Source organism: Myotis brandtii, unplaced genomic scaffold, assembly GCF_000412655.1.
Source record: "Myotis brandtii unplaced genomic scaffold, ASM41265v1 scaffold84, whole genome shotgun sequence".
In the NCBI taxonomy this organism is placed as follows: Eukaryota; Metazoa; Chordata; class Mammalia; order Chiroptera; family Vespertilionidae; genus Myotis; species Myotis brandtii.
In genome coordinates this window covers 3,283,992-3,300,953 of record NW_005371410.1, presented here as the reverse complement: position 1 = coordinate 3,300,953, position 16,962 = coordinate 3,283,992, and the positions used below count along the sequence as shown (strand labels likewise).

Here is a 16,962-nt window from a genome sequence, read left to right as displayed (position 1 = left end):
GAGCCGGGCTGGGAGGAGGGGGTGAAGGCGGGCCGCAGGCTGCCTTCCTGCTTGAGCTCCTCCTGGATCCGCCGCAGCATGTTGTTGATTAAGACGGTCTTCTGCAGTCTGGGCTCGGTGAGGGACCTGTGGTTGTAGAGCTTCATAATGGAAATGTTGAAGATAGTCTGGCGCTGTAAGGTGTAAGACACCTTGGACGGACCGTCGGAGGGAGACAGGATTTTGCCTTCCAGCCCATCTTCATGCTCATCAAACTTCCGTTTTCCTCCTTTACCCAACATATATCTGGCAAAGGAGAAAGGAAGGAGACGGAGTTAATCACAGGAGAACTTACTGCTGCCATTAGGAAGACGCTGAGTCAGAGGTCTGCACGTGGACTTCTGCGAGCCCCTGGCCCAGGCTTTGCTGGAACACACGGGTTAATTGGGGGAAGACCTGAGAGTCAGGGAACTGGAAGATCTACTTTTGTGTGCCCGTGGAGCAATGTTTTTCACTACACAGTCTGGTGAATGTATTTCTTGGGAAATGTGTAGGACCCAGACAAGTTAAACGTTACCATGGAAACCGTGATTTTTACTTTCTCAGCTCCGGCGCTTGCCTAACATTACCATGCAGGTTCAATTTCCCTCCCCCAAACAGATTTATTTTTAAAGCCCAAGAAAAACACTTACAATGCTATGACCTGGACGGATAAAGGTGTCAGAGGTTACAGCCTGAACACATCTTGAACGATTAAAAGAACCAACTTGGAGGGAACATGCACAATTTTGGTAGAACTGTGTGTGCTTTCAAAACGCCTTTTCCTTCCTCATTATGCATAGAGCCCTTCTGTCTGTTTGGTGACACGTGGTGAAGCACTTGGCCTGTGTTAAATGACCACAGTGATTAAGCTGCCACCGCTTTTCAGTCTAGAATCAAGTGGAAGAATGTGGATTTCCCTGCCCAAGTTTTTCCATGGCTCAATGTCACTGCATACAGTTATGTCTGAATGCAAGTGGACTAATTGAAAGTAACGTGCTCTGATTATAAGCATTGCTGTTTGGATACTCGAGACATTTCATAAAAAAATACTTACTGTGAGTCCAGAGATATATGTATGTATTTCAAAAAATCAGCACTCTCATAGCTCAGACCTTGAGCATTTGGGAGTGGGTGGGACTTTAGCTCCTGCCCCGCCTTGCCTGACGCTCACAGCCTAGGCTGAGGCGCCTCCTCAGCTGCCCTGGCCAGAGTCAAGACACCTTCAGCTGGCTGCACCATCCTCTCAGAACTTCGACCATCTCAACACAACAAGCGCAAGTCCACTGGCCTTTGCCTCGTGGACCTTAACTTCTGACTATTTAATCGAGAATGTTGTCCTTCTGTCATCCAGACCAGGAGACATGGCTCTACGCCAAGCCCGTGCTTGCTCTCTCACCCTCTACACACGGACCCACGGACACGCGGACATGCTCTCCTCAAGGCCACTCACTCTGATATCTTCATGTACGAGCACGTGCTTTTGAAAAAAGTTATTCATTTTTTCTTCTAACAGTGACTTGCCTTTTACTGAATTGTTTCAGCTGATTTTGACGGTACCTTATTCAATCCTTCATTAACTCATTCCGCATCTATGCTGTCGTGGGCTCTCTGCCAGGCAGTGGGTCCCTCAGGGGAATAAAGCCTGGTCTTCACGGGGCTGAGTAATTTCTCCCACACCTCCTTATCATTTTGAACTCTGAGTCTCATCCTAAAGGAACACAGCTAACCACAATGAAACTTCAGAAATTCCTTCCAACACTTCGCTGAAGAAGGCCACGCTGCCCCAGGAGGCGGACAGACGTGCAGGTGGTCACAGAGCCTGGCACACAGGTCCCACTGGAGGTGGCGACCTCCATGTGCCCCAGTCTCAGGGAGAGAAAGACGAAGACAGCTGCAACGCATCAATGTCAGAATCAGCTCGAGAATTTGTTAATGCTCATAAAAATGTGGAGCTACTTGCATGAAACACTTTTCCGCATTTTATAAACATTAAGAAAATGTCTGTCAATCACTAGAACCAAAGACCAGTCTCATAATGAATTGTTCCCTAAGGCGAGGGAGGTATGAGAGTGACAACTTGCTTATCTAAGACCTCATGTGACAAACATTTCCTACTTGGTAGTCTCATTTGTATATATACTTTGCATAGAACATTTCCTATCTGAAGTATCTGTGCCCATTTAAACTTCAGTGTGAATCCGAGAGGAAGTGATTTTGTTTCATGTTACAAAACACTTTCTACTTTATGCATTTAGAAGTGTGACCGGACCACTGTGTTTTGAAACAGATAACTGTATTCACAATTATACTGTTTGTATTTGCTTACAATTTAAGCATCTAAATACTTCCAGAGAAATTCCGCTTTTGCCAAAGAGCTCTAAGTGCATTTAGTTCTCATATAAAGCTGTTAGATGATCTATGTTATATATTATAATGTGAATAGACCCAAGACATTTAAACATGTGTGACAGAGTAGACAAATGCATACATGCAACAGCGAACGGATCGGCCTCTCTGACTCCATCTTGGTCAAGCCTGCTTCGTTCCCATGGCCTTCAGGCCAATGGCATCTGTTTAGTTTTGCATACAGACATGCTAATCATTAGAGGAATCCTGCTTGTCCCTTGAATTTAAAAAAAAAAACACTCCCTTACCAGAAGGTGCCTCTCCCAAGGAGATAAGGGGAGTATATACGGTTTATCAAAGATTTGCAGGAACCTCGAGGCTGGACTCACATCAACTAGAATCAACAGGGTCAACAATCTTCCTCAGGCCCTCACTGGCACCCGTATGTCTTTGGTAGTCAATCACGTCTTGCCCCTCCCATTTCCACTTCCCTTGACATAAAAGAAGCCTGAACTCTGTGCCTTCTTAAGATGGATTTGAGTCACCAAAAGGTCTCCCATTTTTCTTGGTTGGTACCTTCTCAACCAATATACTTTTTTTTTTTTACTCCAAACTCTGATGTTTTGAGTTTTGGCCTTTTAAAGCACTAGGCACACATATGTTAGACCCGTAGCATACACAGATACTCTAAAACAGTGTTTCTCAAAGTGTGGTCCATAGATGATCTGTAAACTGTTACTGGTCCATGATGAGGTAAATAGAGATACTATATGATTGAGAAACTTTTATAGCAAATTTAAGAGTAACTGTATGTCTGTAGATCTAATAAAGAATGAGGGTTCTGTTTTTACATCTTTGTACTTTTCATTTCATTTTTCTAACAATTATTTTCCTTGTGTTCTACTAAAGTATTAGTCTATGAAGGAGGAAGAAATCAAACAAAATGGTTCTTTATCACAGCAACTTTTAGAAACACTGTCCTAAAATGTAAACCAAATGCACAACTAAAAGCAAACCAGTAAGCTCACTGCCACTTTGAATTTTGCTGGCTTTCTTGAGGAAAGGTAGGTAAGGCACTATAGACTTGTCCTTTTCTTTTAGTCATTGATATAGAACTGTTTCTGATAAAGATTTGTTTCTGAAATAAATAACAGGATTTTCCCAATAACTCACATTTCTCTAGAAATAATCACTGAATCCTTGGAACTCAAATATTGACAAAGCATTCAGTCCTGTAGGCATTTAGCAGAATTCCCAGAGCTGAAGAGAGGCTTTCAGAGGGACTTCCATGTGAGAAGCACCTCATTTCCAATTAGAATGATCCAGCTGGTCATCGCTGCGGGATGACCCCAGTGATTTAGGAAAAGCTCATCAGAAACCTGTAATGCTGACTGGATGGGGAAGGAGGAGGGCCCGTGTAGGCAAACTCTGTGAGCAGGAATAGACAGAAAAAAATCGAATCTTGGATGCTTCTCAAATGAGTAAATAAGGACCCATGATAGAGTATGTCTCAAAGCAGGTTTGCCTTCATTTCTCTGTTTCTCTTTATGAGGCAAAACTGGCTCCACACACCCAGTAAGATTGCAAAAGGCACACAATCATGATGTGTAACCCTACTTCCACCTACATTTTTATAGAAAGGAATAAAATGCAACATCACAGAACCTTTCCACATTTTTACTTAAAAATCAATTCTACAAAGTTAAAGCTTATCCAAAGTTTGCTTAATCCTGTTCAGAATCAAGTCTTCCCGCTCGGCCTCCTAGAAGTGGGAGGACGTGAGAGGAACTCACTCTCAGTGGCGTATCACCGACCACCTCCTTGGAGCAGGACACCATTCAGACAAGAAAATACAAGCCTCTCAAGAACCCGAGGGGAGGGCGAGAAGCCAACAAACAGCATCTCAGGGCCTGAGCTCAGGTTGGCCCGAGCCAGAGCGCCAGCTCCTCTGAGCCTCTAGTCTCCAGCACTGCACTGCACGAAACAACAATAGCTCAGTGAGCGGGCTATCCGAGAGACACGTGACCTTTTGAAAGGCCTCGCCGGGCTGCGGCCAGAAGACAGGCAGTAGCTGGGGCTCATTAAGGGCTTCCAGGTGCCGCGAAGGGGGTTCCTGTCTGGAAGGCCCGGAGCTCACCCAGAAGAGGTGCTTGTGACCAGCCGGGTTTCTAGGCCACCCTGAGGCGTGACACCCCACTTTGTCTCCTCCCTCAGCTTCAAAGACCCAAAAGGGAATCTGGGCTTCAGGGCTTGTTAGAGACCCCCAAAGAGGAGGATGGAGGTGGGGGGGCCTCCCTGTCTGGCCCATGCAAAGGGCCCTGCGACGAACCACAGGCACTCTTCCTTAGAACCCTCGGTCAGTGGCTCTTCAGGAAAGGTTTGAGATAAGACGCCTTCCCTTCTCCAATACATTTGTTAGAACAAACTCCTGGCTTTCTAATCTTCTTACCATAATTGTTAGCAACTATTAACTACAGCAAAGTTTTGAAAATAAAGAACAAAACTCACAGGAAGCAATATAAATGAAAACTTCTCTTTCAGAGTTTTCCACGAAGTTTAATACGGAATAAAACTCTATATACACCGGGCCTGGCTTCCGGTTGTGCAGCTTTCATTCAGAAGGACCGGGCCGCCCTCAAAGCTACAGTCCCCTTGGGCACATGATCAAAAGCAATAAATGTCACTAGAAGAATCCTCGGAAGAAAAGAGGATGGAGAAACAGGCAATGGCATTACCTGATACTTGGGGGTTTGCATTTCAAGATTTTGAGTGACGTTCACAGTAAGGAACCTGAGAGGTTATTACGGACTGGAGTATCCGGAGAGACTGCTGGAGATAGGCCTGGAGATTTGTATTTGAGGTGGGATGGTCTCTTAATGTCTATTTCCCACCCCAACCAGTAACCCCCAGGAGGGCGCAGCCTGCCTGTTCTGTTCACCTCCTCAGGACAGGGCAGTCCCTGACCCACCAAAGATGCTCCCTAGACAGTTGCTGAATAAGTAAACGGTAAATGGAAAGAATGAGGAAAGACACTACGGGACGGCCAGAGAAGAACGGTCACGAAGTTGGAGACGTGTGTCTCTGGTCCTGAGTGTGAACTGGGCCCGGGAGGGAGGGCGTGAGGAGGAGAGGCGGGCCTGGCTGAGGGAGTCCTGGGACCAGGGCACAGAGGGAGGGCTCTGCTCAGCACGCTCTCCTGTGCCGGCCTCTCTCGAGTTCTGGAATGTGGGTGAGCATCAGACTCACCTGGGGCATGTTAACAGAGAATGTTGCCTTCCACCCCGAGATTCTCATTCAGCAGGTCTGGTGTGGGGCCCAGGAAACCTCACCTCAGGAACCACGACTTCCTCTCCCCCCAATTGGCCATTTCATGTTTAAGCCTGAGAATCTCTCTACTCAGTTAAACCCGAGTCTGAAGTCTTCCCTATTCGTGTCTAAGCAAGGAAGGAATAAAAGAACAAACAGCGTTTCCGTGATGGCAACCGATAGCTGACATTGGAAAGAAGACTATGCAGGATTAAGACGTCTTCAGCTCAATTTTATTGACAGAACGCAGCTCCTCCGATGGACACATCAGGTCCCCCTGGCCAGTGGGCCCAGATTCTTCTTACTGTGATCTCAGAGTGAATGATGGCAGCGAGGTCTGTGCCCAAGGGCCAAAAAGGAACGGAAACATTTAAATTAAATGTTTAAATTTAACACTAAATCATTAAAAGGGTAACATTTCACAGCTTTTGCATTTTTAAGGCATTAAGTATTATTAAATGTAAGTATTTAAAAAACCCACAAGTAAAAAAAAACAAAAACCCACAAGTGATCAAAAAAAGTTCTCTAATTCCATGTTTTTAAACTACATATTCAAGCTATGATTGAAAAAAAATTTTTTTTAACCCCTCTCTCCTTTAATGTTATCTGGACTGTCAAAATAAATGTCATGATTTTTAAATTAAGAATATTAAACCTGGCGGCTGGCATGAAAGTTCTCTAATTCCATGTTTTTAAACTACATATTCAAGCTATGATTGAAAAAAAATTTTTTTTAACCCCTCTCTCCTTTAATGTTATCTGGACTGTCAAAATAAATGTCATGATTTTTAAATTAAGAATATTAAACCTGGCCCGGCTGGCATGGCTCAGTGGTTGAGCATCGACTTACGAACCAGGAGGTCACGGTTCGATTCCCGGTCAGGGCACATGCCCAGGTCACAGGCTCAGTCCCCAGTAGGGGGCATGCAGGAGGCAGCCAATCAATGATTCTCTCATTCTATCTCCCCCTCTCCCTTCCTCTCTGAAATAAAAAATAAAATAAAACAAAAAGGATGTTAAATTTACTTATGCAAACTACCACTTCTGTCAGCCCCACTAACAACAACAAAACCCATTGCTCTAACTTGCAGGCTCACCATAACCCTCAGTGGCCACTAGTGCCCCCTAGAGGCCCAGAGCCTGGTAGCCACAGACTGACAGGCCCCTGCAGGTGCGGGCAGCATCACTGCTGGGCTCCTGAGAGGTCGGAGCGGGGAGCCCTCCTCAGCCCATCACCAAGGCTGCCTTTCTGGCTTTCTGACTCTGCTGGTCCAAAAGAGATGTAAACATTGCATTGTGCTTTAGTGTAACTCATCCCAAACAATAGTCATTACCCCAGGCGGAAGGAAAGCCATCCATCTCATGCTGCTCGATATCCAGGGAATTAATGCTTCAAAAGGTCTTTAGAGGGGGTCAAAATTGATAGCTTGGTCGCAGTTTCTGAAGGGAGCACATGATTGGGAAAGGTGGGACTGACCACATGGTCAAAAAGGCAGCAACAAGGTGAGGTACTTGGCCCTGTGCCTGTGGAGGGTGTGAAATTGGCCCCCAGCTCAATACCACCCAGAGGCAAGGATGGGTGATGGGGGATCCAAGAAGTCATTATTTTTAAACAACTCAAGGCTCAGCTGGTTCCTACCTTGTGCACATTTTCAAGAGCTTATTCCAACGTCCTTCTGGACTAGTAAATAACAACCAGAATCTAGTGTTTTCCCTTCTCAGAAGTGGAGCAGGCTTCGCGATTAAGTGACATGTTGTTTCAAAAGTCAGCGAACAAGCCGCGTGTCTGCAGTCGGGGACGGGCAGCCTAGCAGGGCACGTGGCTTCTGCAGCGCTGGTCACTCTACCTCCTTGCCCGCGTGGCGAAGACACTGGTGTTTGCCTGGGTATAAGTCACTGGCCTATACACTTAGGATCTGTACGCTATACTTAAAAAAAAAAAAAAAACACCACCTTTTAAACCCTAGTTAATAGCGCTCAAGAAAAAGGTACCTAATTCAAAGGGGAGCTTTAAGAAGCCACATCCCTAATCTCTTCAACTCCACTGTCCAGTGTGACCACAGTGTGACCACTGGTGGCTGAAGCGTCCAGAAGTGCCAATGCGGACACTGCTCATCACAGAGAGGCGGCAGCGATGCCAACAGTTCGGAACCACGGCCTGTCCTCCTGGACCTACCTCGTTTGAAGAGAGAGGCTAAGAAGAAGTGACGAGTGTCTCCGAAGAGGCCAGCAGAGGCTATTTCCTCACTCTGACATCCTGTGTCGCCAAAACCCCAAGTCCTTTAAGTGGAAACACATTCTTTCCGTTTCTTTTAGGGGTAGTGGCAGAAGAAATGAGCGCCCCTGGCAAAATTATTGTGTATGTGACAGACTTCCAAGACCAAAAGAGAGAGGCCGGCCAGAAATGGTTTTGCGACAACTTGTGCAACAGAATATTCTCATTTCTCCTCTCTCACCCCACACAGTCGCTTTAAGATGTGTTTTGGACCCTGCTTTAGAGGTGGTCCAAATATCCAGCCTCTGCTCCTAACAAAGACACCTACCCACCAGCCAGGGCCTCTGAGCCATGGTTCTGCCCGCAGGCTGCCACACAGCAACTCTCAGGCCGGAAGGAAAGCTGCTCCCACTTCAATGGGGGGAGACACGTTTGCCTGGACAACTTTCCACACTGTTAAAATATCCCACCTTAAAAACACACAGGACCCAGACATCCGATAATGTCCATTCATTTAGCACCCTCCCTCCCCCAGGTAACAACAAAACACGCCAGGAGAACAAGGCCACCCCAAAGGACATGGTAGGGTGGTGCCGACAGGATGGGAGAGGAAGCTGAGAGAAACAGGCAAGTCCTCCAAGGTTATGCTATCCAAGGCTGTGTAATGCTGTGTGTGGCAAGCACAGAAGTAGTGATAGTCCGTCCGTCCCCCCGCCCCCCCCCCCAAGCACCTGGGTGGCAATTTGTTGAGCCTCCAGGAAACAAGGGGGGAGGACCAGCACCCCCAAAGGCTGCCTTCAGACTCCAAAGTGACTGCCTCTGGCCCAGGGGAATGGCAGATAACAGGGGCAAAATTTCACTGGGGGGAAAGCCTCTCTTATTATTTACAGACAAGCGTAGGGGCTCCCAGAAGACAAGGGATGTCAGTAACACAACCCCTAAAGCTGCCCGGATGGGCTTTTTTTCAAACCAAAGCTCATCCAGGATGAGGTCCCTGCAGTCACAGCCATACTAATTGGTAAGTAAGACAAAGCCTCCCCTAACAAATCGGCAATGTCATTATGAAGCCAGTCGCTAGCCGAAGCCAGTTGGGCGCGCTGGGGTGCTCGTCTGCAGCTGTAACCCGACACCACTGTTTGCAGCGTGCCTGCCCCGCCTCTCCCCTGTGCAGGGGGCTCCGGCTGCGGGCACCGCACCCGAGGCTTAGTAATCGCCAGACAATAACTTTCGAAGGAGACCAAGGAAGACAGTTTCTGAACTTCAGGGGGAACAATCCGCTTTGCTTTCTTGACAGCATCTCAAAGCCTGGAGATACAGCGAAATTTAGCCAGGAAGTCAACCTCTAAGTGAACTTAAAACAACAACAACAACAAAGACTTGTACTATTTGGGGGAGTCTTCTAAAGGCCACATTTTAAGACACTCTAGCGTTCCCGCTCAGGATTTTTACACACCTGTATTAAGTTGAAGACAGTTTCTGACACTATTAGTTTGTTAAATATAATCTGTTCTCTTGAAAAAAGGAAAAAAACACACACACACACTTAAAGCTTGATAACTAACTGCATTTAGCAGGCAAAATAAGTCCAATTCTGGGAGATAATGTTTCAAGTAAATATTTCTTTGGAATAAATTATGGCCTGGTTAATCAGCATCTGGAAAGAAAAATGGGCTTCTTTATAGTGCAACTGTTAAGTAGTACAAAATGTTTCTAATATCCTGTCTGATTGGTTCTTCCAACAGCTGGGAATTTTGGGTTTTAAACCTAACTCATGAAGCAAGGGTCACCAGTCACTTTCTTTCAGAGACAGTGGAAATGCTAATAATTCTTTTATTTTACCTAAGGATTCTGGCTTAAAGCACTGCACATGTAAAGTAAAAGACTGGGCAAGATTATACAGAATTTAAGGTTAACAAAAACATACTCAATGATATGATGCTTGGAACCTGCTTTAAAATACTCTAGAAAAAAAAACCTGGTTGTGTAGCTGATACAACACTGACAAAATGTTGCTAACTGTGGACGCTGGGTGATGAGTACAAGGGAATGCATTGTACTCTTCCCTTTACTTTTGAGTATGTTTGCAATTTTCCATAATAAAAAGTTAAAAAAAATACAACACATCAATAGATTCTATAAATTTAAAAAAATCAAGTAAGCACAATCAATTATTTACACTCTCACTGAGAACTATTTTATTAACGTGATAGGTTATTTTACACAGAAGAAAACTATCAATGCTCTGTGTAGTAAACAAACATGCCCAGTAGGAGTCGGAACTCCTTCAAGCTCTGAAAGACAGAATTCCACATCCAGCCACAAGGGGGCGTAGCAGAGCAACAAGGCACTCCTGAAGTCTGATTACTCACAGCAATGTCTACCTACAGATCTCTCAGAGTATACACTTTTCCAAGATTGTTCCTCAATTCCGGTCTCTGCAGGACACTGCTAAGCAAGCCAAATTCTGGAAATACTGTCTGTAGAAAAGGTTGTTGCCTGTATATAAGAAACACTGATGTTTCAAAGACCATGGTTAAAATTCTGGGAGAATTTCTCAAGTGAGAACACACAAACAGTAACAAACACACAAACCCATGTGATAAGATGTGGATTCAGAGAAGCCAACAGTTCAGAATTTCCACTGGGGGTACTAAGGTAGAGTCCCAACCACACAATGAGTTTTAAGGTAAGAGCTAAGAATTTTACTAGTATAGAAAAGCCTTCAGTAATCCTATTGCTTCTTAATATCAGGAAATTACTTACATGCTAAACAGACACAGCAGTTATTTGGGAAAACTTCACAAAGGATATTGGAGAGAAGTCATTTAATTATAAAACGCAACACAGTTAACCTTAGAGAGATAATGGGGCAAGTTATATAAGTGCTTGCTGGAATTCTTTCCATTCAAATACAAACTTCAGTTCTATGATGTGTGTTCAGGAAGAATGTCCATAAGAGTTGAACTGTGATCTCCAATATTTCCATAGGAAACTTGGTAAATATTATTGTAATTTTTTATAAATAATATATTACAGTAAGCATTTAAATTATGGTGCTACTTCATAATAATTTGGTGTCAGAAACACATCTTTAGCTGAATCTAAAGCCTCATTAACATGAGAACTTAGATTTGAATTTCTTTCCCTTAAGATTATGTGCCTGTAAAGATTACCAAACCTCACCCCACCCCCATTCCTATGCATAATGAAAATATTTTTTTCTCCTGTATTTATAATTGCTTGGATGGGATTCTGGTTTCAGCCCTCCTGTAGCATCTTTTCCCCAAAGATACCTTGTTTTTCCCCTCACACGAGACCTTTAATAAACAATGTCATGGGAGGTTGGGGGGAGCTTAAGGTAGAAACCAAATGCTTTGCCAAAAGTATGTGATGGTTGTTGTTTTTTGTTTTTTTAAAAGAGGGCTATCTGATATATAAAAAAAGACATACTAAAACAGATAAATGTAATTTGTTAGAACAAGTCAGTGAAAAGTACGATTGCATATTAATTTAAACAAAAGATTTCCTTTGAGGTTTTGTTAAACTACTGGCCTTGAATAAAACAAATAAAAACTAAGTATGCTACATCAGGAAGTGTTTTGATGGAAGTGTTTCTTAACGGTTATGATTACTTTTTAATTTTCTTTGCTTTCAATGTTGGAATGCTTTATTACTGTGAAAAACTGCTTAAAAGAAGGCATGCTATAAAATATTCCTCACAAACACAAAACATATTTCATCTTTTAATTTCCACATGCCCAGTTTAAAGAAGAAAAGCAGAGAAATGTTATTTATTTACTTACTGAGTGAATCTAAACATTGTATTACATGATCTAAACCTGAATTCCTTAAAAGAAAACTATCAAATTTCTACAATATGACATATGAGTATAAAGATAGGCATGTAAAAGGAAGGAAGTAACTACTCTATTGTGTAAATATCTGTCCCATGTAAGCAACATGCATATTCTGTATGTATATTACTTATTTCTATGAACTAGGCAGGCTAGTGATAAGGTTTTACAAAAACAACTTACACGTGATAGCATATATGTGAATAATTCACAAAGTAGAAGAAGGAAATGATACAAACTAAACCCGAGGGCAGTGAGTGATAATTTGTACATGTGGCGGCCATTCATTTTTACTTACTTTGGGGGCTATTCTGAGATCAAATGTATTTCTTCTGTATTGTTAATTAATGACCCACAGAACTTTACACAAAGTCATCTAGTCAAATATAATCAAAATAATCAGAGTACTACACTGAATGTAATAAATATTTACTTTCTTAGGAAGCTACCTCTTACTACTTCAAGGATCTTCAATGACCTTTAGGGAGAGATCGCCTGCCTCCAACCTCCCCCGCTTGTCCCCTGGACATTCCTGAACATTCCGATTCCTCCCGCCTATCTTACTTAGGGATCTGCATTTTGAATTTGTAAGCCAATTACTGTTAGACAGCAAACAATCATCAGATGGTAAAAAATACTTTTAAAACATTAATCTGTTTTAAAAACTGTTCAGAGAAGACCACCACGAGGCTCATGGCAAGCAGAGAGGCAGTGCAAAAACTTCTTCAGCCGCAGACCACAGGGCTCAAACACCACGGCCAGCTCGGCTGTGACAGCAGGGAAGACACAGAAGTACACACATACACGGAGGCTCCCTCTCAAAAAAGGGAAAGAAATCTGAAAAGCAAATCTGTATCTAGTTATTGTTATAAAACGGGATAAGCACTCGGGGAGGATAGATCAGTCTGAAACAGTCGCCACCTCGTTATCTCCTTAGTGTGGATAGAATTTTATGCAAACCTGTCTGGAGGAGAGATGACCTTGGGACTTTCAGATTCCCTGAGTTTAACTTGGGCAACGCTTCTCAACACCAGGGTGGGGTACTCCAGCAGGCCTGCCGGAGCGTGGTGTGGGATGATAAGCAGCCAGCCAGGGGCTAAAGGCTCATCTGCAGAGTGACTTTTCAGTATTTAATTTTTTGATCGTGGCATATTCAAGTAGAACTTTTTACTTTTGTTCAACAGGTTTACACAGCCCACTATAAATTTGTGTGTGTGTGTGTGTGTGTGTGTGTGTGTGTGTGAAATGTCCTTAAGAGCCAGAATCCATTCTCCTCTGTGAAACTCCTGAAACACACACACACACAACCTATGAAAGTTTTTAAAGAAAAAAAAATCTTAGAATTAAACAGTAACTCTGCAAAGCTACAGGTTTTTTGCATAGAGGCGAAAAAGACAGTAATACAGACATGAAGTCATTTTAAGAATTTAGGTTTGCTGCTACCCGAAGTTACTAGAGAAACAAAGCTGCCTCTGGGCACCTAAAACTAGTCAGACCTGCTGTAGCAGTTGCACAGTCGGCTCCAGCTCTGTCCTCCGCTCTCCTCCCTCCAGCCCCCACCCCACGCATCCGCATAGCTCACTCCACTGAGGGCGGCGCCCAGCCAGGCACACTCACCCCTCGCTCCTCGGCTCCTCCGCGGTCCCTGCTCAGAGGCAGGGCCGGCTCTGGACACACAGTGTGCAAGCCTGAGAGGAGGCCAGCCGAGAGAGCAGCGGATGCCAACTCCATTTGGAACTGAGAGCTGCAGTGGGTGCAGAACACAGCTACGGGCTCCCCGATTGCTTAAAGAGATCGATCAAGTTGTGGTGCTTGCTTCAGTGACACCTGGCAGGTACTTTCAATTCAGTTCAGTTGAGGAACAGGAGATCTCGAGGGAGGAGACGAACCAGCCTTTCCAGCTTTAGGGGCCCTCAGACCACAACAGAGAGCAGAACTTCCAAAAGGGAGTTTGCACCGCATTGAAGATACGCATCTCTTTCGTCCTATTAGAAATCATACGTTGTCAAAGATATTGTGTTTGTATTTTTCGATTTTTATTTGTATTTCAAAGAAAATTTTTAGACAGCCAAGCATGTTTTGTTTGTCTCATGATCTTCAAGGAAAACACAAAACACAACAACAAAAAACAAGGCCTCTATTTATTACCCAGAACAGAAATGTTGTCTTATTGGCCTGACATATGCCATTCACAGATTCATACAAAGCATGAACTGCCACACAGTGCTCATGGAGAGAGACGCTGCTCTGCACAATGAGGGATGGGCGCTCCAGGGACAGTTCTGCTCACAGGGTTTCCCAGCATCTGTGCAGAGGGCAGGAGTTGGCCTTCAATGCCAATTGCACTGGCCACTGCAGACACTTTCTCTTAAAAAGACAGGCCAACTTTGGTTAGTCGCCGGCTCCTCCGAGAATATTAAAACTAAACTGAACAGCCACACACTTGCTGGCATCCCAGCTTTCAGGTTTCTGTCCATTGTTTAAGGAATGTTAACAGTGGGTAGAAAATACATGATTTGTGCATACGCAGTGGCCACTGCACTTTTGGAATTTCATATTCTGCTGGTCCAGATCAATGAATGGAAAGACCTAGGATGGTGACTGTTCCCCTTATCGCGAGGCCAGTTTTCCATAAAACTGGAGCTTGCCCTATGGTGCCTTTAGTATACAAGTGATCTTTGAGCTCAGTAATCAGAGAGAAAGTGTCTCTGTCTCTCTCTGTCTCTCTCTGTCTCTCTCCTTTGCCAAGAAACTAATACAACTATAGTTATTTCCTATAGGATATGCCATAACACTAAATATAAAATTTCTGTAGCAGCAAACTTTTAAAAAAATTCTACAAGTGAATTAAAGTTCACACTCTGAAATACCATATTTATCTATACATATTTTAATCTATATGTAAAATTGACAAAATCATCTTGATTTTTCTGATATAAATGAAATATAAGATATAGCTTTAGGCTCTTACCAGTGTTCCTCAACAAGAAACTACAGCAAAAAATAATTAAATAGATAAATAAGTACACAAACAAAAACCTTTAAAAGTTTTTATTGTAGCTTTTACCCATCTTAGCTATTATAAAATGTTTTGGCTGAGAGTAAACTTTTAGTATAACTTGATACTGATAATTTGTTATCTGCTCCTTTATTTACCCACAGGAAAAATATCTTTAAGTATGTGGATGTGTATCTCCAACTCCCCCTTCTATCTTTTGATCTGTTTTGTGTATGTGTACATGTTTCTAAAGTAGTGTTGTAACTTATTCTGCCACTGGATCACTATTTAAAACAGTGGATGCCAAAAACTATCAGCTGCTACACAAATTTGAGTGAGTTTTAAAATATCGTAATATATGCTATTTTACTATGCTCATTATTAATAATCAGTGCATAGTAACTGGGTAAATTTTAGCGCCTGAATTAAATAAAAATGCTTTCAAGAGAGGCAATTCAGTAAATAGGAGTCCAAAGATGTTTCTAAATGTGAGTTAATATCCTTCTCTTGGTCCTTAAAGGGAAACAAGCTTGAGCAGCTGTTACCTAAGGAGCAGCGGTGACACTTGCCTGACAATAAAACTGTTCCCTAGGACACCCCTTGTCCGCACTTGATGGGTATTACAAAATTCCAGTCCTCTCTCCTACCTGCTGTAATACAGCAAGGAACAGAGCTGAGTGTTTCAAACAAACACACAAAAAGGCTGTCAAATCCATTTCATAAGATTTCTCATCTGAGAGCAACATGGTTATACACACTGTAATTAGGAGGGGGGGGGGAGGGAGTAAAATTATTTTAAAGGGCGCCAAGCTTGATGACCAACATAAACAACTTTACACGAACATATAACACCTCTAAGTAAATCAATGAAGTGAAAGGAAAACTTGCTAACATTCCTCACGTTTTTTTTTTTTTTTTAATTTAACGAAGACATTGATAAAATGAACAGGGAAGCAGAGATTCTTGCTCGTACCAGAAGCTGGGATCTTAGGAGGGTATTTTCATCCTCACAGCACACCCTAGCACACTCAAATCAGAATAGACTGCTATAAAAAGGGGGAGGAATGGCAATGGGAGGAGCTCTTGGGGTGAGACGTGCCTTCTGGTTAGCTGAGCAACTCACCCCCCCACCCCCATCAGCAAAACAACCCGGAGGCTCTCAGGTGGACTGTCCTCCAGGGGTTGAGTGGAGCCAAGAGCCCACTTCACTCCTGTCAGAGACTAGTCCCTCATTATAAAAGGCTACTCTGAACACTCAAGGCCTCAGGGATCCTACTGGCTACTACAACTTCCAGGCTCTTTACACACGTTGTAGACATTTCTTAACATACATTGGGAAATCAGAAAGCAGATTTCATGAACAAAGCTTGGAAACATTTACGTACTGTCTTCCTGAAGGCCAACTGGGGCTGCTCGATTCGATTCAAACAAAAACTGCTCCAGTCTGAGTCTGATGGCTCACCCTGCCGACGGCCCTTCCCCATTCAGTGCCTGTAAAAACTTACTTTCCACCTCCCGAAACATCCGGAAACTACCCGATGTGAAAGCAAAAAGTTATTCTACGACAAAGTACCTATCTAATCTCTTCATGAAACAAGAGTAAACCCAGAACTCTACTCCCATCTCAGTCTATTACTATGAATTCTGCTAAAGGTGAGGTAACTAATGACCAAGGAGAAACGTAGGAACAGCTTAGGGTTTTCTCTCCATGCACTGTCCCTCTCCCAGCACCCTCTGTCTTGACGGTACAAAGTCCAGGGCTTGGGACAGCTGGCTCCCCTCCACCCCCTCCCTCTCAGTCACAGGCGGTCACCACCAAGATGACTTGTAGATTTCTAACTTCGAGTTGAATATGCATGTATATTCAAAATCAATTCACTGGCACACGGGCGAAAAGAGGGTAGAGAGGGCTGTTTTTAAGCTGAAAAACACAGGAAAACTCACAGAAACACGCCAGAGCAAGTTGGATGCAAACCCGGGCACGGAACTCAAAAGTGAAGCAGCCTTCGCGGCAGCAATCCGAGCCTTAAAAAAAAAAAAAAAGTCTCGCACGTTCACAACAACACAACCGCCACCAACACGCACACACATCCCGGCAGCAAAAGCGACAGCTCCCAGCTCCCTCGGCCTCACGGCTGGGCTCGGGGAGCTCCCGACACCCTCTTGACCCCGGTCCGTGACTCCCGTCCCCGGCCCTTCCCCCAGCAGATCTGCCCCCGTCG

General features: G+C 43.8%; 1 protein-coding gene across 1 annotated transcript in view; it reads right to left on the bottom strand.

Moving 5' to 3' along the window:
• SERTAD2 (SERTA domain containing 2) overlaps nucleotides 1-16,903 on the bottom strand; it is a 21,858-nt gene extending 4,955 nt beyond the window's left edge. Inside the window, exons 1-6 of the mRNA XM_014532003.1 lie at nucleotides 16,685-16,903; nucleotides 10,274-13,727; nucleotides 5,614-6,010; nucleotides 5,103-5,208; nucleotides 3,541-3,758; nucleotides 5-285 (exon numbers count right to left, since the gene is read on the bottom strand). Of these exons, the coding sequence (XP_014387489.1) occupies nucleotides 5-285; nucleotides 3,541-3,593 (334 nt within the window). The 5' untranslated portion in view covers nucleotides 3,594-3,758; nucleotides 5,103-5,208; nucleotides 5,614-6,010; nucleotides 10,274-13,727; nucleotides 16,685-16,903. The remainder of the gene's footprint in view (nucleotides 1-4; nucleotides 286-3,540; nucleotides 3,759-5,102; nucleotides 5,209-5,613; nucleotides 6,011-10,273; nucleotides 13,728-16,684) is intronic.
• Nucleotides 16,904-16,962: the final 59 nt, after the last annotated feature.